The 25,797-nt window shown below is 43.1% G+C and overlaps 1 protein-coding gene across 8 annotated transcripts in view; it reads right to left on the bottom strand.

Moving 5' to 3' along the window:
- Positions 1 to 25,797, bottom strand: part of kcnt1a (potassium sodium-activated channel subfamily T member 1a) — a 68,878-nt gene that overhangs the window by 22,753 nt on the left and 20,328 nt on the right. For 6 of the 8 annotated variants that reach the window (XM_076980040.1, XM_076980042.1, XM_076980044.1 and 3 more), the window contains exons 1-16: positions 25,032 to 25,222; positions 23,882 to 23,961; positions 12,108 to 12,210; positions 11,837 to 11,878; positions 11,610 to 11,658; positions 11,449 to 11,508; positions 11,111 to 11,185; positions 10,910 to 10,993; positions 10,601 to 10,695; positions 9,780 to 9,963; positions 4,699 to 4,863; positions 4,385 to 4,521; positions 3,752 to 3,815; positions 3,339 to 3,447; positions 3,069 to 3,177; positions 2,597 to 2,746 (exon numbers count right to left, since the gene is read on the bottom strand). In XM_076980040.1, the coding sequence (XP_076836155.1) occupies positions 2,597 to 2,746; positions 3,069 to 3,177; positions 3,339 to 3,447; positions 3,752 to 3,815; positions 4,385 to 4,521; positions 4,699 to 4,863; positions 9,780 to 9,963; positions 10,601 to 10,695; positions 10,910 to 10,993; positions 11,111 to 11,185; positions 11,449 to 11,508; positions 11,610 to 11,658; positions 11,837 to 11,878; positions 12,108 to 12,210; positions 23,882 to 23,961; positions 25,032 to 25,120 (1,595 nt within the window). In that variant the 5' untranslated portion in view covers positions 25,121 to 25,222. Of the gene's footprint in view, positions 1 to 2,596; positions 2,747 to 3,068; positions 3,178 to 3,338; positions 3,448 to 3,751; positions 3,816 to 4,384; positions 4,522 to 4,698; positions 4,864 to 9,779; positions 9,964 to 10,600; positions 10,696 to 10,909; positions 10,994 to 11,110; positions 11,186 to 11,448; positions 11,509 to 11,609; positions 11,659 to 11,836; positions 11,879 to 12,107; positions 12,211 to 23,881; positions 23,962 to 25,031; positions 25,223 to 25,797 lie in introns of those variants that run through there. The other 2 variants (XM_076980048.1, XM_076980049.1) reach the window with 1 other exon arrangement.

Here is a 25,797-nt window from a genome sequence, read left to right as displayed (position 1 = left end):
GAGGTGCTGCAGAAACTGTTGGTGTTTCCTCAGCTATCTACATTTCGACGTGATGGCTGCCTGAAGGGTTGCCAACCCCACTGGATCCATGTTTGGTGAAGTATTCTGTGATGAATCAGACTCTGAGGCATCCGAAGGATCCATGAGCAGGGGATTTACAGGGCGAGTGGGTGATCCAAATAAACAATCCCAAGTCCAAAACCAGAGGACAGGAAACCAGGCAGAGGCACAGGAGAACAAGACTGGAGGGTAAATCCAGAAACACTCACAGGTCAAAATATGAAAGATCACACAAGTAAGGAGGAGAAATGCTCGGTATGCACACACAGGAGTAGAGGCAATACTTCGCTCTGATTGCTCTGTGGCAATGGTTGATATAGGGCCCTGAATGAGCAGCAACAGGTGAATGATGTGGTCATGTGGGACTAATACTCAGGGGATAAGGACCTCTGGTAGAGAAGCGGGGAATCGGGGACTTTATTGCTGACAGCTATATATAAATTCACCTGCCACTTTATTAGGTACACCTTGCTATTACTGGGTTGGACTCCCTTTTGCCTTCAGAACTGCCTCAATCCTTCGTGGCATAGATTCAACAAGGTACTGGAAACATTCCTCAGAGAAAACTGTGGAGGGCATTTGAGTACAGTGAACTCATTGTTGTGTTCAAGAAACCAATCTGAGAGGATTCGCGCTTTATGACATGGTGTGTTATCCTGCTGGAAGTAGCCATCAGACGATGGGTACACTGTGGTAATAAAGGCATGGACATGGTCAGCAACAACACTCAGATAGGGAGTGGTGCTGACACAATGCTCATTTCGTACTAATGGGCCCAAAGTGTGCCAGGAAAATATCCCCCAGACCACTTCACCACCACCACCAGCCTCAACCACTGATACAAGGCAGGATGGATCCATGCTTTCATGCTGTTGATGCTGTCCATGCTGATTCTGACCCTACCATCCGAATTTCACAGCAGAAATCTAGACTCATCAGACCAGGCAACATTTTCCCAATCATCTATTGTCAAATTTTGGTGAGCATGTGCGAATTGTAGCATCAGTTTGCTGTTCTTAGCTGACAGGAATAGCATCCATTGTGGTCTTCTGCTGCTGTAGCCCATCCGCCTCAGTGTTCGATGTGTTGTGCATTCAGAGATGCTCTTCTGCATGCCTCGGTTGTAACAACTGGTTATTTGAGTTACTGTTGCCATTTTATCAGCTCAAACTAGTCTGGCTATTCTCCCTTGATCTCTGGCATCAACAGGGCATTTGTACGAACAGAACTGCTGCTCACTGCATAATTTCTCTCTTTCTTTGTAAACCCTAGAGATGGTTGTGTGTGAAAATCCCAGTAGATCAGCAGTTTCTGAAATACTCAGACCATCCCGTCTGGCACCAAAAACCATGCAACGTTCAAAGTAACTTAAATCTCCTTTCTTCCCCATTCTGATACTCAGTTTGAACTGCAGCAGATCATCTTGATCATGTATACATGCCTAATTGCATTGAGTTGCTGACATGTGATTGGCTGATGCGACACTTGCGTTAATGAGTAGTTAATGAGCAGGACAGGTGTACCAGTGAGTATATATAACACACAAGTGTCGACGAGAGGATCTGTAGTGATTGTATGGAGCAGGCTAGACTCAAATGCAGGAGAAGAGGAGTTTAATCAAGGTAAGCATATCAGACACCAATCGACAAATGACAAGAGAAGCATATACAAACTAACTCAAAAGTAGACAATACTCATAGTCAATGAACAACACACGTAAAACATGACACTAATACAGGCAAGGGGAATATAACTGATAAACTAGAAACGAACAAGAATATGGAACATAAGTGCATGACAGAATGGGTATATAACGACATAGGGCAGCCTATCTGAAATTAAGAACAAACTCAGGCATAGAATACACAAGGAGGTCCACATGATCTACGAACAGAGGAGCGCAACAACCAGCAATTAACAAGGATACGGAACACGAGAAGAACGGGGAATTTAGACAAGGAGAGAAACCAAACAGAACTTACATATAATGGCAAACTGACCAAAATACAAGAGATACACAGATACCAACCAGAACACACAACGGAGCAAAGACGAGAAACAGACCACAAAACAAAGAAACAGAAAACAAACCAGGAATGCACGGAAGCTGAGTGAGCAGAGAGGAATAGAGAGCTGAACAGACCGGGATTCCGACATGCAATGACCGACAACCAGGAGACTGAACACAGGGTTTAAATGAGGTACTAAACAAGAGAACTAAACCAGACACAGGTGAAGACAATGATGAGGGGTGGGGGAACAGACAGAGGCGTGGCAGGGGAACACAGGGAAAATCCAAACATGAACATGTGGAGAAACAAAGCAAAGACATGGCAGGTAGGAGGGGGCGGAGCTTCACATTCCAGCATCATTATTATCAAGGTTTCCCATTGTATAATCAATGAAGCCGCTCTTAAAAGAAGTTGTGAATGGCTGAAGGGGTAGGGGATGTGGGTACAGCATTTGATCACTACACAGCTCTCTAGTTGGTTCACTTCTAAACTGTGTTGCTGTTCATGTGTGTCCATGTACTTACTTCTTGTGTGCGTGGAAGGCAGCATACGTAAAGCTCTTTTTCTCATACTCTCTGAAGAACATGCTGTCACTCAGACGGATGTGGTACACTTCATTGCCCGAGCAACGGCCATACATCCTCTGCCACTGTTCTGGGGACTGCTGGCCCTCCCTAAACAGGTTATTACACACTTATTACCATGCAATGCTATAATTTCAGAAATATATTAAAATGTGATTTACTAGGCATTGGGAAGGGAGTGCATAACGGAATGCAGGTGAGTGACATTCAACCCTCATTCAATACCACAGCAAAAACATTTAATTTCGTTAGAACGTGATATTCAAGACTTCCAACGCTGCTTTCGTTGGCCTTGAGCACAGAAGAAATACAAGAGTAAGAGAAATATAAGGAGAGATAGATTATGAATGATGGAGAGAGAAAGAGAGAGAGAGATGACGATGATGAGCAGAAGAAGCAGTCTGCTACTGACTGGCCCCGGGATGTGTGAACCAGCAGTGTGACCAGCGTGGATGTGGCCGGGCATAGGCAGTTCAGAGCCAGCAGAGCATACTTGAACTCCTCCTCACACACAACATGGTCTGCAGAGGAAAACAAGAGCAGTGCTTAGAGCCAAAATGGCCGACAGTGTAGAAGCGGAAAATGTTAGCAGAAAGTGGCTAAAACAGAGAGAGAGAGAGAGAGAGAGAGAGAGAGAGAGAGAGAGAGAGAGATAATGAGAGAGAGTAAATAAAATAATCACCTGCAAATTTGACATGAAACTTGTTCTCAGGTTTGAGGATCTGGACATAGAGGGGGCAGTTTGGGGCAAAGTCCTTCACCGCCCATGCTCGCAGTATCGTTTGATGATCCTGCCCAACACCGTTAACACTATTACTCAATGCACATACACATAAATAACCACAGCACCCACTTTAAATTAAACATGACAAACAATAGCTAATCAATAATATATAAAGAGTAAACTATTCATTTTATTGGATGTGAGTCAAGGCATTCTGACAGTTTGATACTTTGGTAAACACGGCAATCAGCCAATCAGGGTTACCGGTATGTGTACACTGGCATTTGATTGAACAAGGAAATTGATGAGTGGTGCTCGTGCGGTGGGATTACTGATCAAAGTGATCGTTAGAGGCGGGGCCAGATCCTTACTGCGGCCATTCGATCTGCCTCGTTTCTGCTGCTCAGGATGAAGCAGGCCTCCGCGTCGTCCATTCTGTGTCATTCCCAGAGAGCGGCCAATCACAAGAGAGACGCCAGCATGGCGAGCCAATCAGAGAGATGTGACACCAGAGTTAATGAGAGAGAAACCAAACACGGTGAACAAGCATAGAAACGGGTATTGGCCATCGTCCAATCGCTTTGAGCGGAAACCAGGCAGAAAAGACCACGTCAGAGAGAGAAACACATCGACACGGATCAGCGCGGTGACTCAGCGCTGGCCAACCGCATACTTGATTGAAAGGGCAGGCACACACGCTCACAGACAGACACACGCAAAGCAGGCTATTATATGGAGAGCCTTCGCATGCTAAAAATTCCACTCTGTTATTAGCCGTTGCTGGTTCTGAAAGCTGAACACCATGGCAACAGATGAGAGAGAGAGAACGAGTACAGGAATGAGAGGAGAGAAAATCAGAAGAGGAGAGAGAGAGAGAGAGAGAGAGAGAGAGAGAGAGAGAGAGAGAGAGAGAGAGAGAGAGGCTAGTGAACTTTCACTAGTGATCTATGAGTGGCCAATTGGTGGTTATTGACAGTTATTGGCTGAGGTGACCTGTCACTCACTTGGCTCGGAGGAGGTCCTGGTTTTTGAGGGCAGAGCCTTGTAGGTAAATGACCCGTTGAGACCACAGTGGAATTTGTAGAACTCTTCTCACCTGGCTGTCGGCCTCACATGGACACAGGATCACCACATAATAATCCTACACACACACACACACACACTACAATGTCATTGTACTAACTTCAATAGTCTTCACCCTAACTTTGCGATACCTTACCCTGAGGCTGACCATAGCTGACCATCAAAGCAAAGGGAAAATCACAAAGCTCAAAGGTAAAGACACAAACACCTACACACACACAATCCTGTGCCAGACCTGTGTGCGCGGGTGGGCGTAGAACTCGTTGAGGAAGTCCATGAGCAGATCGATCTTGATGGAGCTGACGCACAACACAGCGTGCTTCTCCGTCTGGGCACGGTGTCGGCTGTAGTTCCCACCCGACTTTTGCCTCTCCATCCACAGGTAGATCAGCTCCTCGAACTGGAGGTGGGAAGTCAGTGGAGAGACAGAGAGACAGATGGAAAGAGTTTAATTTAAATGTTCTTTTAAACAAACCGTATAGCATTCAGTCGATTGTTGTATTACTCTTGATCTCAAACTCTGACATCTAAGGCTAGGCACACACCAGAGTGACATTGAACTAAGTTCCAGCAGTGAGTGACTGTTTCAGCTCTGTCGCCCCTAGATGCCTCTACGTGCTTTTACCGCCAACACACCAAACCAACACTGAACGAACGCCAACGAACGCCAACGCCAAAACAAAAGAAGCACAAAGGACGTGCACCAATCAGTTCGGTTCAATGGCGCTGCAAGCGCACCAATCAGCGTACAGTTAAACAGTAATGCAACTGCATACAAGTTTGAAAGAAAATATACCTATTTAGAATGGATGAATCTACTGATTGTAATGCACCACACAATCCATGGCCTTTTTTTAAAAGTAGTCGAGGAAAAAAAGACTAATTCGTTTTCAAGTGCCTTCTCTGTCTGCCTCAGTATCATACGATTTCTTCCTCAAAAAATTCCCCATCCAATTTAAGTAAGCATGTAGAGGTAAGATAATTTCATAGGCCTACTGGTAATTTATCTTAATGAGAAATCTAACAATATCTTGCAGCAAACCGTTTCTTTGTGTATGTTAATATAAGTCCGACATTATCATTGTATACATTGTTAGTTAGCTAGCTAGCTAAATAGGCTATTGCTAGTACTCAACCGAAAACTGCCTTAGCAACGCACTCGGCATGTAGCTAGCTAAGTTAGTTAGTAGTTCATAGTTCATAGTATTTGGAGCTTCCAGCTAAAAGCATTGATATTGTAAAACAACATTTGAACATAACACTTTACGTTAGAAAATAAATTCTATTTAGCATGGTGCTAAAATAGTTAGCAGGTAGCTGCTAGTTGATATTTTGTCTTAAAGTTTGTGCTTTTGCATATGCTAAAGTATTCTAAAGGATTCTGCAATAACTAAATTATTCTGTAGCCTATCCTATTTTTTATGGTGCAGTAAAATACAGGAAATGTTTATTTCATTCATCAAATAGAAGAAGATTGATATCTTAATGTGCAATTGCAAGTATATCTTTAACCAAAATATTGCTTGTTTGCAAGAAGTTCATAGCCACTTGGTGCTACCTAATAGAAATGACATGCCTTCTGTGTTTTCTGCTTATGATAATTTTAATAAACAAAAAATATGTACACTATAAACATAGAATTATAGCCTGTCCACATAAATTAGGTGATTATGCAAGAGTCATGGTATAGAGATAATAGGATATTAAAGCTTTATTGATAGAGCCTAACTGATGGAATGTTACTTTCAATACTTAAGTACATTTGAAGGCCAATACTTTTGTACTTTAACTTAAGTAGAAGTCTAAAAGGAGGACTTGTACTGGAGTAATGTTTTACCTTGGGTATCTGTACTTTTACTCAAGTATGTGGTTTGTGTACTTCATCCACCACTGCTAATGATTGATGATGCTAATAACTGATGATGCTAACAACTGATGATGCTAATGACTGAAAATTCTAACAACTGCTCCGTTGCCCTTCGTCGTGAGTATACACGCCAGCACCAAACTGATGACGGCTGATGAACAGCTCCTTCAGTGGAGCAAAGAAAAAGAAAAACTCCGCTTCCCTATAGTGCAGCAAGCTCTTTATCTAATGGCCCATTTCCACTAGGGCCTGCTTGGCACGGTACGGTTCGATTCGCGATGGTTTGTGAGTGTTTCCATTAGTACCAGGTCCCAGTTAGCCGGTCCCTTTGGGTACTATTTTCGTACCTACTCGCTCGAGGTTCTAACCGTTCCGAAGCGGTACAGTTCTGTGACGTGGAGGAACAGCATGACACTGATTGGCCAGGGAGTGTCGTCACAGGTTGCGTCAGGAGAGCGACTCCTCCGCTATGCTATGGACTCCTCAGCCATTTTTAAAACCCAAGGAGCGAAGTCTGTTCCCTGGTCAAACGCCGAGGTACAAACCTTTCTGTTAATAATCAGCGATCAAAAAATCCAGGGCGAACTGGACGGGGCCACTAGAAATGTAAAGGTTTTTAGCGAGGTTTGCGCGCTAATGGCCACTCATGGCTACCAGCGGTCCGTTCAGCAGTTCCGGTCGGTCCAAGCTAAAAAAGGTTAAAAGCGATTACCGGGCGGTGAAGGACCATAACGGACGCAGCGGAGCAAACCGCAAAGACTGGAAATGGTTCCAGCAAATGGATGCCATATACGGTCACCGGCCAGCCAGTAACGGCAGAGAGAACGTGCTGGACACGATAATGTTGGTACTGGAGGCCACGGAGAATGGTGAGTGGTGTATTGTGATTTCAGTTTTACTACTAGGCTCGTAAAAGATGTAATATGAACGTAATATGAACGCCTCTATTGCCTCTATCCTTGTGTATTGTGATTTCAGTTTTACTACTAGGCTCGTAAAAGATGTAATATGAACGTAATATGAACGCCTCTATTGTAAACGCAGGAATTTAGAGCTGTGTTTGTAGTTAATGTTACCACCACAGTCACTACTGTACAATAACTAGCTCTTAGCCTTGCTAGTTGCTAGTTAGCAGTAGCCATAAACAAAGCATGAGCAGCGATGACGTGCTACACATTTTGTGCAGTTATGCTATATTGTTGTTGCTTTCACGGGAATGCTTGTGTTTAATATTTGTTATTTTTTACGTTCAAGATTCCCCTTCCACTGACGAGGCGAGCGGAGTTGGCGGAAAATGTTTCCTTCAACCGGGCTTTCCTCGGGGTGCTTGGCGAACTTGTGAACACCATGCGAGACAGACGCCAGTAAAAGCACACAAAATGTTGCTTGTAGTACTACAAATATTTATTTCATATAAAGCTATACGTTATTTTTAGGTAATTTGCTTTTTGCACTTTTTTTTAACTATAACTATATTATTTACATATGTTGTACTTTAAATATCTATATTTCATAATAAAGTTTGATTTCATTTGATTGTATGACTGATGCTTTTTTATGCAGGGTGTGTTCAGCCTGTTTGAGTAATACCAAATTATTATCAATAATTAGAGCAACCACATACAATAATGAAGATAAAGATAAATAAGATACGATAATGGTATGTGTTAAGGGGCATCGACCAGTGTTGTGGTCGCATACAAATGATGTCACGACACTACAACCCGCGCGCCAACAGTGACTCCACCCACATTGTGGTGGTCCACCATTGTAATGGAAACACAACGCGACCGTACCGTTCCGTTGCGAATCGATCCTTATCGAACCGTACCGCGCCAAGCAGGCCCTAGTGGAAATGCGCCATAATGAGTTTGCTGAGAGTTCTGAGTGTGCTGAGGTCTGAGTGTGCTGAGTTCTGAGTGTGCTGAGTTCTGAGTGTGTTCAGTTCTGAGTGTACCGAGGTCTGAGTGTACTGAGTTCTGAGTGTGCCGAGGTCCGAGTGTCCTGAGCTCTGAATTCTGAGTAACTCCCACCTGTTCTCTATCTCTTTCCATAAAACTGCTTATGGGGAGATAATGACAAATGTTCCACCTGATTTCTAGACTGTTAGCACAACAAAACTGCTTTCCATGTAGCAAATTCTAATGTTAGCCTACCACTCTGCTGGGATAGATTAAGCTAGAATGCAGCAAAACCTCTTATGTAATTTAGGTCTCCATTATCTTATTTCCAAAACTGAACAGCCAATCAGAAAACTCTACGACATGGTCAATCGCTGATGCCAGTTCGACTTGGATAATCATCCAAAATGGCAATGACAAGCACCAATTAGAGCCATCGGTCCAGAACACACTGCACCGAGTACGATACTCTCCCACGGCCCCATGCCGTCCGATGACCAATATTCAGGTCAATGTGTTCCTAAGGGTTAAAGGGCACCTTGAACTTAACTAAAGTGAAGTGAATTGAATTGAGACAGAGATGAGGAGATACAGAGTGAGAGACAAAAATAAATGGTCTTTTATGACTTTTCCAACTAGAAATGAATAAATTATTAGTTTAATCTTCATTTCCTATTCAGAAGCTATATAATAGAACAGACAGATACATGCTGACTGAACAGTGAAAGATTGAACAGACAGGTACATGCTGACAGAACAGTGAAAAATTGAACAGACAGATACATGCTGACTGAACAGTGAAAGATTGAACAGACAGGTACATGCTGACTGAACAGTGAAAGATTGAACAGATACATGCTGACTGAACAGTGAAGGAGTGAACAGACAGATACATGCTAACTGAACAGTGAAAAAGTGAACAGACAGATACATGCTGACTGAACAGTGAAAGATTGAACAGATACATGCTGACTGAACAGTGAAGGAGTGAACAGACAGATACATGCTGACTGAACAGTGAAAGATTGAACAGACAGATATATGCTGACTGAACAGTGAAAGAGTGAACAGATACATGCTGACTGAACAGTGAAAGATTGAACAGATACATGCTGACTGAACAGTGAAGGAGTGAACAGACAGATACATGCTGACTGAACAGTGAAAGAGTGAACAGACAGATACATGCTGACTGAACAGTGAAAGATTGAACAGATACATGCTGGCTGAACAGTGAAGGAGTGAACAGACAGATACATGCTGACTGAACAGTGAAAGATTGAACAGACAGATACATGCTGACTGAACAGTGAAAGAGTGAACAGACAGATACATGCTGACTGAACAGTGAAAGAGTGAACAGACAGATACATGCTGACTGAACAATAACAGATAGAACAGATACATGCTGACTGAACAATAACAGATAGAACAGGCCAAGCATTCTCCCACTGACTTTCAGACTAGAGGGATGCACCTTTCCAAAGAAACAATAAGTGCTTGTGCATTATTGTATTTAATTTTTTAAATCTTATTGAGTCCTCCCACCTGTAGGGGCAGCACCACCAGGGCCACGCATATCATCACCACCACCAGCAGCTGCGAGGGCCAGATCTGAGGGGTCACGTCGCCGAAGCCCACGGTGGAGAAGGTGACGATGCAGAAGTAGAGGGAGTTAAAAAGTGAGAGGGAGTTCCCTCCCGCTCTCTCCAAATGCTGGATCCCACAGGTACTGAGAGAGAGAGGGAGAGAGAGACTTTGACTTAAAAATTACTGTTATTTAGTTATTCTTCAGAAATAAAATATTAACATTTTTTATTATTTGATGTAGCAAGTCAGTTTGCCAGCTAAAGGACAAGTCACAAACCATAGACAGAGGAAGTGAGGATTTCATTACATTTTTGAGAAGAAAAGAGAAAGAGAGGGATGGAAAGAGATAAGAGAGGAGGAGTATGAGCAGGGCAGAGAAAGAGAGAGGGAAAGAAAGAAAGAAGGGCTGTCAAAAAGTGGAAGTTGTTTCAGCACTGCAGTGACAGATTAATTAGAGCCCTGTGTGGTGGAATCCTGCAGTGGTGCTATGAGTCATTCAGGGGTTGTGAAGCCCTGGAACAAAGCTCACACAGCGAGGTCAGAGCGGCAGCAGTCGCTTGAACACCACCCTGGCCCTCCATCCATCCACACCGTGGGCGGCTGGATGGGTCTTGGAGAGACAAATAGAGAGAGAGAAAGAGAGAGAGAGAGAGAGAGAGGAGGAGGAGGAGAGAGGGGAAGAAGGAGGGACATAGGGATGGTGATATGGAGAGAGGGATTGAGCAAGAGAGAGAGGGAAAGAAAGAGAAAGACAGAGAGAGAGAGAGAGAGAGAATTACCCAGTGAAGACGAGGCAGAGGAGTGTGCAGATGAGGATCAGGACCTGGTTGAACATGGCCGAGTGGGTTCTCTGGATGGCTCTGTGCAGGTCATTCTGAAACACACACACATACACACACACAAATGTGAATACAAACACAAGTAAACAATACAAGCATCTCAACAGAGAAGCATAATTAGCATCTCTCTCTCTCTCTCTCTCTCTCTCTCTCTCTCTCTCTCACACACACACACACACACACACACACACACACACACACACACACACACACACACACACACACAGTATAAATGAGATCCAATCTTACAATCATGCTCTCCAAAGCGTGCTTGGCCAGCCAGCAGTTGAGGAAGACTGGGATGAAGAGATTTCTCAGGGTCGGCCAGAAGATCTGCAACCCCAGCAGAAGATATGATCAACAAGGTTCAGTGGAGGGAAGAGGAGAGAGGGGAGGACATTGGAGAGGTCAGAGGTCAGGATTTATTTTGAGTATTGAAAAGCTACTTACCGTGATTATGAAGGGAACTGTGTTTAGCATTTCCAACAGGAATGACACTTGGAATATCTGCTCCCAGATATTACCCTAACACACCCACACATACAAACATAATGACTACACACTCACGATTAGTATCTCATCAGTATATCATTATACTACAAGTGCATAATAAGTTTAATTGTAACTCATACAAACACATGCGCACACACAAACACACACATACATGCACGCTCACACACACACACACACACACACACACACACACACACACACACACACACACACACACACACACACACACACACACACACACACACACATACACACACACACACACACAGTCCTACCTTGTAGCTGAGGTATGTGAGCAGCATTGCTTCCATGAAACTGATGGATGCTACTATCACCTAGAAATAGAAAAACACAAACACATAATACAATATACACATGCACGAACACACATACACACGCACACCATCATCACACAACTCACACTTGTCCAGGTTACCTGAATGGCCCACACAGGGGTTTTCCTGTCCACCCAGAAGATCAGCTCCCTGGGTGAAAGAAAGAGAGGCAGAGAGAGAGTGGGTGAGAGAGAGAGAGAGAGAGAGAGAGAGAGGGAGAGAGAGAGAGAATCAATATAAGAATGTAGACAAAATCTAAAAACCTTCATAATTTATTATATTATTACGTAAGTGATGTTAGTGATGCAGAAACGTTCTCTCTCCTCACCAGTTAATTTCATCACTTGGAGAAGTGCTGTTACATTTCATACTGGAAGGAGAGAAAGAGACAGAAACAGAGACAGACAGAAACCAAGGGACAGAGAGACAGAGACACACACCGAGATGGAGATGAAAAGATTAACCTAGATTAGTCTTTGCTTTTACAGTATTCTGTAAATCTATTTTAAGTCTCACAACATGCATACATGTGCTGAAGCGCACACACACACACACTCACACACACACACACACACACACAGGTACACACTTGTCCTTACCATGCATTGCGGAGCGGAGCGGGGTTGTCTGTCATAACTCGTATGATGTAGAGCACACACGTCAGAACCTTCAGGCAGAAATTAAATATCCGAATCCGCAGGCCTGGGGCAAAAGGGGAAAAGGTCAAAGTTCCACTATGTAGCAGATAGGTCTAAGGGAAAGACCAACTTGACATTAATCACAGTGTAATTCTGGACCACATACACTGCATTCACAAGTGTGATGTTCATGAAATCACATTTCATAAAGTCGGTTTAGCAACAACAGCACATTGTGGGAAGTGATTAATGCTCAGTATATTATTAGTGTCCACACACCATATGCAAAGCTTCCTTATTTAAGATATTAATTAAATTCAGCATTTTAACATAAGGACTTCATCAGGCAAAAAAAAACCCAAAACATTAAGTGTATACAAAGTGACATCACACCACAATCAGACCCACACTCACCACATATAAACATCACACCACCGTCAGACCCACACCCATCACATATAAACATCACACCACCATCAGACCCACACCTATCACATATAGACATCACACCACCATCAGACCCACACCCATCACATATAAACATCACACCACCATCAGACCCACACCCATCATATATAAACATCACACCACCATCAGACCCACACCCATCACATATAGACATTACACCACCATCAGAATCACACCCATCACATATAGACATCACATCACCATCAGACCCACACCCATCATATAAAGACATCACACCACCATCAGACCCACACCCATCACATATAAACATCACACCACCATCAGACCCACACCCATCACATATAAACCTCACACCACCATCAGACCCACACCCATCACATATAAACATCATACCACCATCAGACCCACACCCATCACATATAAACATCATACCACCATCAGACCCACACCCATCATATATAAACATCACACCACCATCAGACCCACACCCATCACATATAAACATCACACCACCATCAGACTCACACCCATCATTTATAGACATCACACCACCATCAGACCCACACCCATCATATATAAACATCACACCACCATCAGACCCACACCCATCACATATAAACATCACACCACCATCAGACCCACACCCATCATATATAAACATCACACCACCATCAGACCCACACCCATCACATATAGACATTACACCACCATCAGAATCACACCCATCACATATAGACATCACATCACCATCAGACCCACACCCATCATATATAGACATCACACCACCATCAGACCCACACCCATCACATATAAACATCACACCACCATCAGACCCACACCTATCACATATAAACATCACACCACCATCAGACCCACACCCATCACATATAAACATCATACCACCATCAGACCCACACCCATCATATATAAACATCACACCACCATCAGACCCACACCCATCACATATAAACATCACACCACCATCAGACCCACACCCATCACATATAGACATTACACCACCATCAGAATCACACCCATCACATATAGACATCACATCACCATCAGACCCACACCCATCATATATAGACATCACACCACCATCAGACCCACACCCATCACATATAAACATCACACCACCATCAGACCCACACCTATCACATATAAACATCACACCACCATCAGACCCACACCCATCACATATAAACATCATACCACCATCAGACCCACACCCATCATATATAAACATCACACCACCATCAGACCCACACCCATCACATATAAACATCACACCACCATCAGACCCACACCCATCATATATAGACATCACACCACCATCAGACCCACACCCATCATATATAAACATCACACCACCATCAGACCCACACCCATCACATATACTGTATAGGGTCTGTCACAAATCCTAGTGAGCTGTCTACATAAACATGTTGAGAGCCCGCACACACTCAGCTGTCATAGGCTGTCCCAATTCTTAGATATCTTAAACTTGCTGCCTACTGAGATACCTTAAACTGACTGAATTATAAGTCAGCATCAAATGGTTCCTCAGCTGCTAAGGCAATCCCATGATTAAACTCAAGCACAACTTTTGCTCCTTGCAAAACAAAACCAGACAGTGAAACAAAGCAGGAAGAAGTTAGGAACAAGAGGGCATGGAGGCAATACTCAGAAAACAGGAACAGACCAAGGTCGAAGGTGACCCCTTCTGGGTCATGGGAACAGGAGACGGAGGTGACCCCTTCCGGGTAGTGGGAATGGGAGGCGACCCCTTCAGGGTCACAGGCGTGGCAGGCCTCTCCTGGGCCTTTGGCACAGGTGCAAGTGGTCAGCAGGATGGCCACTTGCTGCGGGTATGGAGGCGCTGGCATGGCATCTAGGGGTAACAAAGCCAAAACCCTTGTACCCTCCCTCAGATTCCCAACCCACTCTACATGGCTGATAGGGTCGGCTTGGTAGGCCACGAGGGCCCAACGCTCAAGCTTACAGCCCCCCCCTGAAAAATTTCTTGGGCAGGTCCTTATCAATGTGAAGAGTAGTGAAGCTAGATGTAAAGCATGAATCTGTGGTGACACCAGCAAACCCACTCTGTATTAGCTCAAGAAATCCTGCTACTATTCAAGCTACATCAGTCCTGTTGGACATCTTACAGCAGGGGCACCAACCTTTTTGAAACTGAGAGCTACTTCTTGGATACCAATTATTGCGGAGGGCTACCAGTTTGATACAAACTTCAACAAATCACAAATTTGCTCAATTTATAAGGTATAATTATGTTATTATTAATAAATAATTATATTCATCTATGTGAAGACACTGATTATGTGTGACGCGTTGTGGAGGAGGCAGGCACAACGACGATCGTAGTGGAACATATAATTTATTAGGACACAAAACGGAAAGCCCAGCACAGACAGTGTAAGCACTGCTCACACAGGCATGAACTTTAGACAAAGACGAGCACACGACACTGCACGAACGCACATTAAATAGGTGATTTACACAGACCCACGTGACCTCGAGACAAGGCACAGGTGTAACTAACGAACATGCTCACAGACAACCCACACCCACGGAAGTACAAACATGGACATAATGACACGCAGACAACGTAACGGCACGCCCACAGGGAAGGGTCCGGAGCTGTTCCGTAACATTATGTTAATGATTTCTCAAAATAATTTAACAAGGTAGCAAACAGATAAATATCAATACTTTATTTCTATAAATATCTGCAAGTATTTACATTTTCAAATGATCACTTATACATTTTCACTAGCCATTAATAATTTAACAAATTATGAACAGATTATCAATTGTGTTACATACAAAAATTAACTTTCAGATTTTACTGAAACTATCACCAAATCTGCAGCATTTTTAACAAAATTACCATATTTCACAAACATTTAACAAACTCTTGTCACAAACTCAATAATTGAGTTCAACTTTGCCATAGCACTGCTATGTTGCCACTGAGATTTTAATGTGGGTGTTAATGAGAAGCCTGGCATTGCATGCTGTTCACCAGTGTATTGTAATCTGGGGTGTAACTTGACACTGCAACTCTGAGTGAGTCTTGCAGATGTGCATCAGTGAGGCATGTTCTGTGTTTGTTCTTGATGAAGTTCATGTCAGAAAAGGCTGATTCACAAAGATAGGTTGAACCAAACAGGCTGGCAATAGCTGCTGTGCATACACCACTGTACTTTTCTTTGTCAACAAGGCACCAAAAGTTTGGTGCAGCCTGATAGGCTTTGAGGTGGAGGCCATTTTGCAATGTCACAATTTCAATTTCCACCTGTCCAGCATCCAAGCTGAACGTTGCACTTAGTTGCTCAGCAATGCATGTTGTGTCCACGTTCATGAAAGGATTGGAAAGAACGACACACATGGCTCAAGCTGATCAAGGTCACAAAACCTGTTCTCAAACTCTTGCCCAAGTCTGTTTATGACTTGAGAGTACTTTTCTGCAACTTTGTCAAAAGTCTCAGATGCAAAAGCATTGTCTTTCAGCACCATCTGCACAGAGGGGAAGTGCAGCACCTTTTTTCTCTGTAAATGTACTGAAAAAAATGTTCATCTGGGCTTTAAATGCATTTAAAGCACTTATCATGTCAGCAACGGCTTTACCTTTGCCTTGCAGCTCACAGTTCAAATGGTTCAGTTTCCCAGTAATGTCTGTTAAAAATGCAAGGTCAAGTGTCCACTCAGTGTCCTCCATCAGTGAGGTGTCTTCACCTTTGGATTGCATGAACTCTTTGATTTCACCCAAAAGTGACAAAAACCGGTGCAAAATCCGTCCCCTGCTGAGCCATCGGATTTCTGTGTGTAGTAGCAGGTCACCATATTCAGCTGACAGCTCCTCCTATAGCACCTTGAATGTTCTGAGCTGTTTAGCTTTGGAGGGGATGCTGTTTATGATCTTCACGACGGGAGTCATCACAAGCTCAAAGCCGATCACCTTTGCACATAACGCCTGCTGGTGAATGATGCAGTGATAAGACAAAAAGTTTGGGAACTCTGTGTCACCTTTACAGTGAGTGATGAATCCTGCATGTCGGCCAATCATAGCAGGAGCCCCGTTGGTAGTCACTGATACCAGCTTTTCCAGCGGTACCTTTTTCTCAGCAAAAAAATCACCACGTTATAGATGTCAACTCCTCTGGTAGTTGTCTTTAGGGGCAGCAGTGTCAGAAATTCTTCTTTTGTGGAGAAATCATCAAACACCATCTGGATAAAGATCATCAGCTGCGCTGTACTGCTACTGTCCACGGACACGTCACACTGGAGGCTAAACCACCTGCACTTCGCCAGATTCTGGTCCAGCTGATCAGCCAAGTTCCTGGACATAGCCGACACTCTTCTAATCATTGTAGTCGCCCCCAGTTGGACATCGGAGAGAATGGAGATTACGTCGTTTGCATATTTCTCGTCTTTAAGCACAGTGTTTGTGATTATCATCATCGCCTCTTTGAAAATCTACCCGTCTGAAAATGCCTTCTTTTTCTTTATTAAGAAATTTGTAGCTCTAAATGAGGCTTCGGTTGCTTTTTGGGAGTTTCTCACCGGCCTCGTGAAAAAAAACTTTTGTCTGCACAAAGCTGCCTTTAACTCGCGGGCCTTTTCCTTACATAGCGCGCTGCCCGTTGGGTAGTTAGCATGGTAGCTTGTGTGACACGTATTGTAATGTCTCTCCACATTGTGCCGCTTTGCCGTCACCACCGTCGCCCCGCAAATGAGACACGCAAGAATCTTTTACCGTAGTAAAAAATAACTCTTCCTCCCATTCACTGTGAAAATGATACGTTTTCTTTCTTTTTTCTGCCATGTTGTCAGTTGTAAATTATTGCCTCACCTTCACTGCGCCCGCTAGCTAGTCTCCACATGGAATCCGCGGGCAAACTCTAATAATCTAATATGTAACAATTTTACATGTACCATACATAGAGGACCAATTTTACAAGTTTTTTTTTATATTGTAATTTTCAAGCTTACACCAATACAAGGCTGATAAAAAAAATAGCAAAAAAAAAAACAAATCATTGTTATGTGACGCTATAGTGAACTATTTTTAGAACAGGCCCGTGGGCTACTCATTACATCCTTGTGGGTGCCCACGGGCACCATGTTGGTGACCACTGTCTTACAGAAAGGCCAGAAAATTCCAAATGAATCACATAATATAATATAAAAATTACTAATATGCCAAGAGATGTCCAAGAATCTAAGAAGCTAGCTAAGCTAACCATGCTAGCTAAGAGCCCAAACGATTCTGAGGAGGTACTACAGTACTTAAGTGCTCTAATACTGTTTATAATCGAATATTTAGCTGATATTTAGTATAAATTATCTTATGCACAATTGTTTATTTATACTCACAAACACAAATTAGTCCTTCATAGACCTTCATAGCTGTTGTCCATGCTAAAAAAATAATCCATGACTGATTCAGTTTTGCCAAATCAAGTCAATTGCATGTGTTCTGGATATCTTAGCATAGCATAGCTTAGCCTACCTTAGGTTAGCATGTTTACAACCCAACTGGCTTGCTGTATATTGCACATTTCTTTACTAAAGACAAACTATCACAAATCACCCTTTTCAGCTTCGATACACTATTGGTTAGAAGAGCTATCAATCACTTTGAAGGCTTCAGCTTGTTGCTTTTGCAGTTACTTTATTGGCCCACTACCCCTCCCCATTCACACCTCGCCAGGCAGAGGTGTAAAAAGCTGTCATACCCACCAGCTCACTCCCGTCCAATAAAAATTATGGAATTCAAAAGTAGACCGATGTAGCATTGCAATTTGAGAACAGATGACGAAAAACAACACTGCGTGGTCACTGATAGGTCAAGAATTGTTTGTTGTTCTCAGCAAATTATGCGTTTTTTTGCGATGAGGTGAGCAAGCAAAGATATTTATCAACATTCCCTCTACTGTTTTAAAGTATGACACTGATGCTTTGATAGTAAATAGTGACAGTGACAAAACATGGTCATCTTACTTCATAAACCTGCTTTTTAAATGGACATTTTAAAGAGACAACAAGAACTTACAAGCTGGATTTCTTGGATTGTTTTCAATGTTTAATATGCAATTTGATGTCGAATTCATGCAGGGAGCGCTTCTGTAGAAAGGTCTTAAGTAACTTACAAAATGACGTCCATACCCGTGAGGTGAATTGTGAACCCCTGTCCTCCGGTATTCCGAATAAATGAAATACATTGTGAAATATTGCCTCAGCTGTCTCCATAGCAGTCGGTAACTTGGGCAGGGGTGTAAGCCTGCAGGCCTTTGAAAAGCGGTCTTTAACCACCAGTATGTATCCGTAACAAAATCTACGGCAATGTGCAACCTTGATTGCCAGTTCTCGGTTGCCCACGTCATAGTTCCTCTCTGTAGGTGAGACTTTGCGTGAATAGAAGGCGCTGGGAAACAGTTTTGGAGGATTACCATGAGAGAACTGCGCCGATTCCCTTATCCCTTATATCGACCTCAAGCACAATAGGCAGGAAAGGATCCGGATGCTTGAGGAAGGGCGCTGTAGTGAACCTCTGTTTTAGGCCGGCGAATGCCTCTGCAGCCTCTGAATTACATTGTAAGGTGTGGGGTATTCCATTTAATAGGGAAGTGCGGGAGCGGTGACTGAACTGATCCCTCAAATGAAGCATCTATAGAAGTTAGCGAAACCCAAAAATCCTTCACGGTCTTTGGTTGAGACCAATTAGTCAGTGTCGAGGTTACGAAGTAGTTAGCGCTAAGAACGTTTTGGGAAACTCACCCCTCTTTACTTATTCAAGTACTTACCTTCTGCTTCCTGGCCTCCCTCAAGTTTTCCTCCCGCTGTTATTTTCCTGTCCAGTTCTGCTTTTGTATGGAAATAATTTTTTGTTCTTTGCGGCGTTTGCCAACCAGCCAGTTACTTCCCCTGCCGTCTTTTCTTTCTGATTTTGCGGTTGAGTTGATTTCACGCGTATTGTGCGATTGTCACGGTAGGTCGGCTGGGAGGCCGCCAGAGGGCGCCTACACACACTCCCTCGGTCACACGCACGCCCACAACCACACGAAGCACACCCCCTCAGTCTCAGTCACTCCCACCTTCCCGATCACCTGAATACTGACAGGTGTCACTAATCAACTGGGGTGTATTTATTCCCACAGGTCGCGCCGTTCAGTGCTGCGCATTCACCGTGCTACCCAGCCTCGCTACGTGGGAGAAACAGACCTGCTTCGTGTCTTTACATTCGTTCTAGTTATCGTTTATTCTGCATCTTTCGTTGCTATTTTGTTCATGTTTATTCTGCCGTGTGGCCTGAGTTTTTCAGTTTAATCATGGACAATAAAACCAATCACACTCAGCCTCTGCCTCCTGCTGCATCTGTCCCAACGTCACAGCGATCAACATAAACAATAACGCTCTTATTTTACATATCTCGAAAAACAGAGAGCTATCTGCCAAATTTGGCCCGCAAAAAAATATAGTTGATTAGCCCTGCCGTAGGGCATAACTAAATATTTATAATGTCCGCTTTCCATAACAAAAAACATCCAACTTCCATTCATCACCCTCACAAATCCATATCAAGTAATATGCACTTCGTATATCCTGCATAGTGAATATTTTGAACTGTCGGAGTTGTTCTAGTGCTCATGAGTGAGATGGCATAATGGTTCTCGACCTTGCGTTCAAACCCTGAGAATCTATGCAAGAACGCAGTCCTTCATCTTTCTTTTCTGCAAAAAAAAATCATGTTGAAGGACATATGTAACCCGACTTCAAAGCTTCCATGTAACCCTTCATTGCTGGTGATTCTGGAATGGACCAGGGGTGAGTTACCCGAAATGTTATTAGCGGTAAGTACTTCTTAACCTCATACGTTTCATACGAGGTTACGAAATACTTAGCGCTACGAACGTTTCGGGAAACCCACCCCAGACTCTTAGGAGGAACAATGCCAGGAAGCAAATCTATCACGCAGTCCCATGGTGCAGATGTTCCTGGGGGGAGAGGATTGCGTTTCCGAGTTCCATGGGTTCTGGATTTTGTGTGATCAGGCTTGACTGTGTAGGTGCATGTTGAACAGGAAACTTACAGTGTATAACATAGATTGTCTAATTGGATTGACAGCTGAATGAGCTCATTTAGTGATAAGGAATCTCCCTTACAAGCCAGCTCTCCCTAGGACGTCATTCAAACTCTGGCAGTAGACATTGATCAGAGCTTAATCGTTCCAACCACTGGCAAATAGATAGCGCCCTGGGCAGTCGCCCACATTGCTCATGGCTATAACCGGCCCTGTCATCACCTGTTCTAATACTGATCTGATGTTCACGGATCTAAATGTATAAACACCAAAGTATGGAGTAGCCCATTTGGGAATCAAACCAAATAGCTAACAGGAGTCATGCCTCAAATGAACATTTTGTATATTAAAACGTGGTGACCCATGTGAGGACGCCAAGAAAGTCTTCCATCTGAGTGTAAGTCCACAATGCTTTTCACATCTGTGTTTATCAGCAGGGATATTAGGGAGGAATAATAGGATAATAGGAATGCATGTGGGACTTAACCAATATGCTGGGAAAATCAATCGAAACCAGTTTAGAACTTTTATTGTATGAACTTTTTCATACCCAATGTGGAATATTTACTACATCAAAGAGGATTAGCATCTGTTTGCTTATTTACATTTTCAATGCTGAACTTTTGACACGTCACCAAAACTTCTTGCCTGCAGAGTCTACTCTCTCTCTCTCTCTCTCTGATTCACTACATGTACACTTCACCAGCACTATAAATACATTCTGTTGAACTAACAGGTAAGTGATCTGGGAGGAAACCCGTCCGCTCGTGACAGCGTTCCTATCTGGTGGTTTTTGGTAAAGATTTATCGGTAGTTTCCATTCTGTATATCCACCCAAACATCAAGAACGCTACAATGTTACATTCCAAAGTGTATGTAACAGCGGTGACAAGGGACAGAGAGGTTCACTTGCGGTGAGCCGTTATTCACCATGGCAACAACAATCAGAACACTGTAATGGGAAATAGGAAGCAAAAGGCAAGCAGCACAAGAACTGCTTGTGTGTGTGTGTGTGTGTGAGAGAGAGAGAGAGAGTGCATGTTGAGTGCACTGTGACAGCGAATGTCAAATTAAGACATTGGGTATTTCATAAAATTGTATAATACTTCTTTAGTAGATTTAGAATAAGTATGTCAAATATATTTTTATAGCAGAATTCATTTATTGATCATGTGATTATTTTCAAATGTCTCCACATACAAACAAACATCATTTGCTTCCACTGTACTTTACTGTGACCTTCAGTTGTAAGTTAGACTCATTTTGAAGGCAAAAATAATTATTAGGGAGCATATGAGCTAAATCTAATACACAAGGGTGAGGGTTTGGTCATGGATGAATGCTGATTGGTCATGCATGAATGCTGATTAGTCATGGATGGATGCTGATTGGTCATGCATGGATGCTGATTAAAAAAGAACTCCTAACGCTTCCAAACCACCCACAATCTCACAAATTATTTCATGAAAAGTTTTAAAAACCTAAAAAAAATCCATAAAGTGTCTGAAGGAAAAGTCCTAAACCACCTATGAATCTCAAACTCATAAACCGTCATGGTACGGCAGGCCCCTACTGGTCGCCCCCGTTTACAGTGGCAGATGTCCTGTAATTGTTGCGTTGTGTGCGTCCCTCAGGTGGGCGGAGCCCGTGATCCGTCTCACCCGAGGGTCGTTTGTTTGTCTATATATGTCTTGTCTTTGTACCAGTTGACCGCTGGTTATTATATCCTTAATTTGGATCATGTCACAGGTTTTTGGTTTGCGCAATTTCTCTATTAAACCGTCCATTTTCCCTGAGACTTGGCGCGATCGCTTCCATTTTATTTCGCTCACCCTGTCCGTCACAACCAGGTTGGTTTTACTGTAGAATGCAACGATGTGAGAGATTCACTGTCCTCGTGATCCAAACAATTACTGTCATTAAAAAAATCAGCTTTTTCACATAATGGAGGAAATATCACTGGGTTTTCTCAAAAGTGGCAGCTCCTATCACATCTACCACTGCACCCAGATATCAAACAAGACGGTTGCAACCACAAAAACCAGAACACAAAGACACCAAGGAATGTGCATCGCCAGATCTCCGCCTGGGACAGAGTGAATGAATTAATCAATTAATAAAGAAATCAATTAATAAATGATATGTCAGAAAAGTCAGGTATATATATATAGGGGGCAGTAGTGATCTCACAGTGTCACCAGTCCAACAACCATCACATGAAGAGGAAGATACTGATCTGTGGCGGAGATCTGGCTGCTATGGTCTAAAAGATCATACATAGAGGACCATAAAGATCATACATAGAGGACCATACAGATCATACATAGAGGGTAAAGGACCATACAGAACATGAATAGAAGGTAAAGGACAATACAGATCATTCATAGAGGACCATACAGATCAAACATAGAGGATAGTGGACCATACAGATCATACATAGAGGATAGATGACCATGTAGATCATATATTGAGGGTAGAGGACCTTACAGATCATAAATAGTGGACCATACAGATCATACATAGACAGTAAAGGACTATACAGATCATGCATAGAGGATAAAGGACCATAAAGATCATACATAGAGGACCATACTATGATCATACATACTGGATAAATGAACATACATAGTGGACCATATGGATCATATATAGAGGACAGAGAACTATATAGATCATATATAAAGGGTAAAGAACCTTACAGATGACCATACAGCACCATATATATGTACAGGACCACACAGATCACATATAGAGAGTAAAGGACCATACAGATAATTCAAAGAGGATAGAGGACCATACTGAACATACAAATACAACAAAACATGTTGAAAGATACATTAGTAGAGTTTCTCCCCTTCTCTTATAAATTCAAATAAACTGAAATATGTATAACATAACACCCAAAGATAACACTGGCCAGGAAAACTTATTTGGCTTTTCATGCCAGAATAAAGACGTGTGTGTTTACACTGTTCTCCTGTCAGTGACTTTATGAGACATTCCTCAACATACATACATACACACACACACACACACACACACACACACACACACAATAAAGAGTTCTCCACCCCCATCATTGTCCATTAGGATAGAAAGGTTTTGATCAAACAGAAAGATAACAAACGTCAATGGCCACAGAGGGGGTGTAAAGAGGTGGTGTAAGACAGAAGAAAGGTGGCTGAAAGTGTGTGAAACTTACTGGAGCGCTGGTTTTTGATGAAGAACAATTTGAGCCTCTCCTTAAATGTGTTCTCGTTCACATAGAACTCCACGTGCACTCTGCCGAGACAAGACACACGGTTACTGTTCCATCACTGGTTAAAGTGATAATCATTCACCAAAGTACACTAATTGACCAAAAGCAGTCAGTTTAGGATATGCATGCTGGCATCTGATTGGTTAGTTCAGCATGATGTTTAAGGTGCTGTTCTGTTAAGGCTTGATGTGGGTTTCATCAACACTGGCCCTGTTCTCAGGTGCTTTCACAATGACAAATGTGGCTTTGTATTAAAAATGAATACAAACTACAGAATACGTAGCAACTAGGAAAAGAGAGAGAGAGAAAGAGAGAGGGTCATCACTGCCAACTGGATAGTGTGTGTCTAATCAGTATCTCACTCAACAAGTGCATAAGTTAAATTGTAACGCACACGCACACACACACACACACACACACACACACACACACACACACACACACACACACTGTACTTCCAGTTGTCCATGCCATGTCTCTCTTTGTCTCTTTGGTGTGGACATAGCTTGTCCACATTCTGCTTGTGGGAAGTATCATTAAGGGAAGATGCTGATGAGGAATAAATTCAAAACCACTATCCTAAATTCATCAACAAAACCTTTTGAAAGAGCAATTCGTTTGTGATGAAGGCCAGTGCTGGCGCTGACAGTCGGGGCAACATACACACGAGCTCAATTATCGAAACCACTACTATGACAACTACTTGATCTTTAGTGTTGATGAAATCCTCGCGCGCATCCCTCCGAACGTCCTCGAGGACACCGCGTAAAAGCGCGTGAACGTGCGTAAAATAACCACGAGCATGAAAAAAGGAAAGTGAAAGTTTATTTTGAAAGTGACGAACGGACGTCTTAATGATAGCAAATCAAAGACGGACGACACGCCGGTCGATTAATACACTACAAACTTTTACAAGGGATGGGGGGGGAAAGGCGATATTAGTGGAATAGAGCAAATGTAACCTTATAAACAGAATTCGGAATAAAACATGTTACGGTGTCGACAATGCTAAGAATCCAAGATCGAGCGAGATAACTGTAGAAAGAGAGAGAGAGGGAGAGAGGGGAAAGTCGCGTTTAGTTATTATCGATACCTCTGCCCAGCATCGCTACCGAAAGAGTCCAGCCTCCATGTGACCACAGCAGGGTTAACCCAGGACGGCACCGCACTCGTCGTCTCCATACCGGAGAAACCGGAGAGAGAGCCTCGGTATTAAAGACACCCGCAGGGTTTTGAGTCCAGGCATATATGCTACCGTGGCGGATCTCAAAACAACTCGCCTACACGCAGTTTCATGCGAGCGCGCGCACACACGGCGCGTTCTGATTATACAAGCAGGAGCGCTCGCGGTGGTTATTGGATAATGTTTTATTGGGTGGCGAAATGAACGAGCCATATCTCCCGAGGAGTGATGTCTTTATTTAGATTTGACATTACATCTATATATCAATGAAGGGTTGCGTGGTTCTATTGTCACTTTTATTAACAGTCGTCCATAAAATTATGGAATTCTCGCTCTGTTTTTCTCTCTCTCCCGTTCCCTATTCTGTGGTTCGCAGTGGTTACCAGAGCAACACAGTTGTCTACAGAAATAAACATTAATGCTGTTGCACTTTGACAAGACTCTTAAACGACGTGCGTGTGTGTGTGTGTGTGTGTGTGTGTGTGTGTGTGTGTGTGTGTGTGTGTGTGTGTGTGTGTGTGTGTGTGTGTGTTTGCATTTGCATGTGTATACCTAAGGACAACAGGAGATAAACCAAAGGCAGTTTATCACATCTCTGCTTCTTCTAATGCCCTCCTCTTCTCTCCTCTCCTACACTCTTCTCCATCTCTCCTCTCCTCACCTCTCTCTGCACCTC

Source organism: Brachyhypopomus gauderio, chromosome 18 (assembly GCF_052324685.1).
Source record: "Brachyhypopomus gauderio isolate BG-103 chromosome 18, BGAUD_0.2, whole genome shotgun sequence".
Lineage (NCBI taxonomy): Eukaryota > Metazoa > Chordata > Actinopteri > Gymnotiformes > Hypopomidae > Brachyhypopomus > Brachyhypopomus gauderio.
The sequence above is the reverse complement of the archived record's forward strand: the minus strand, read 5'-3'. Positions and strand labels throughout refer to the sequence as shown.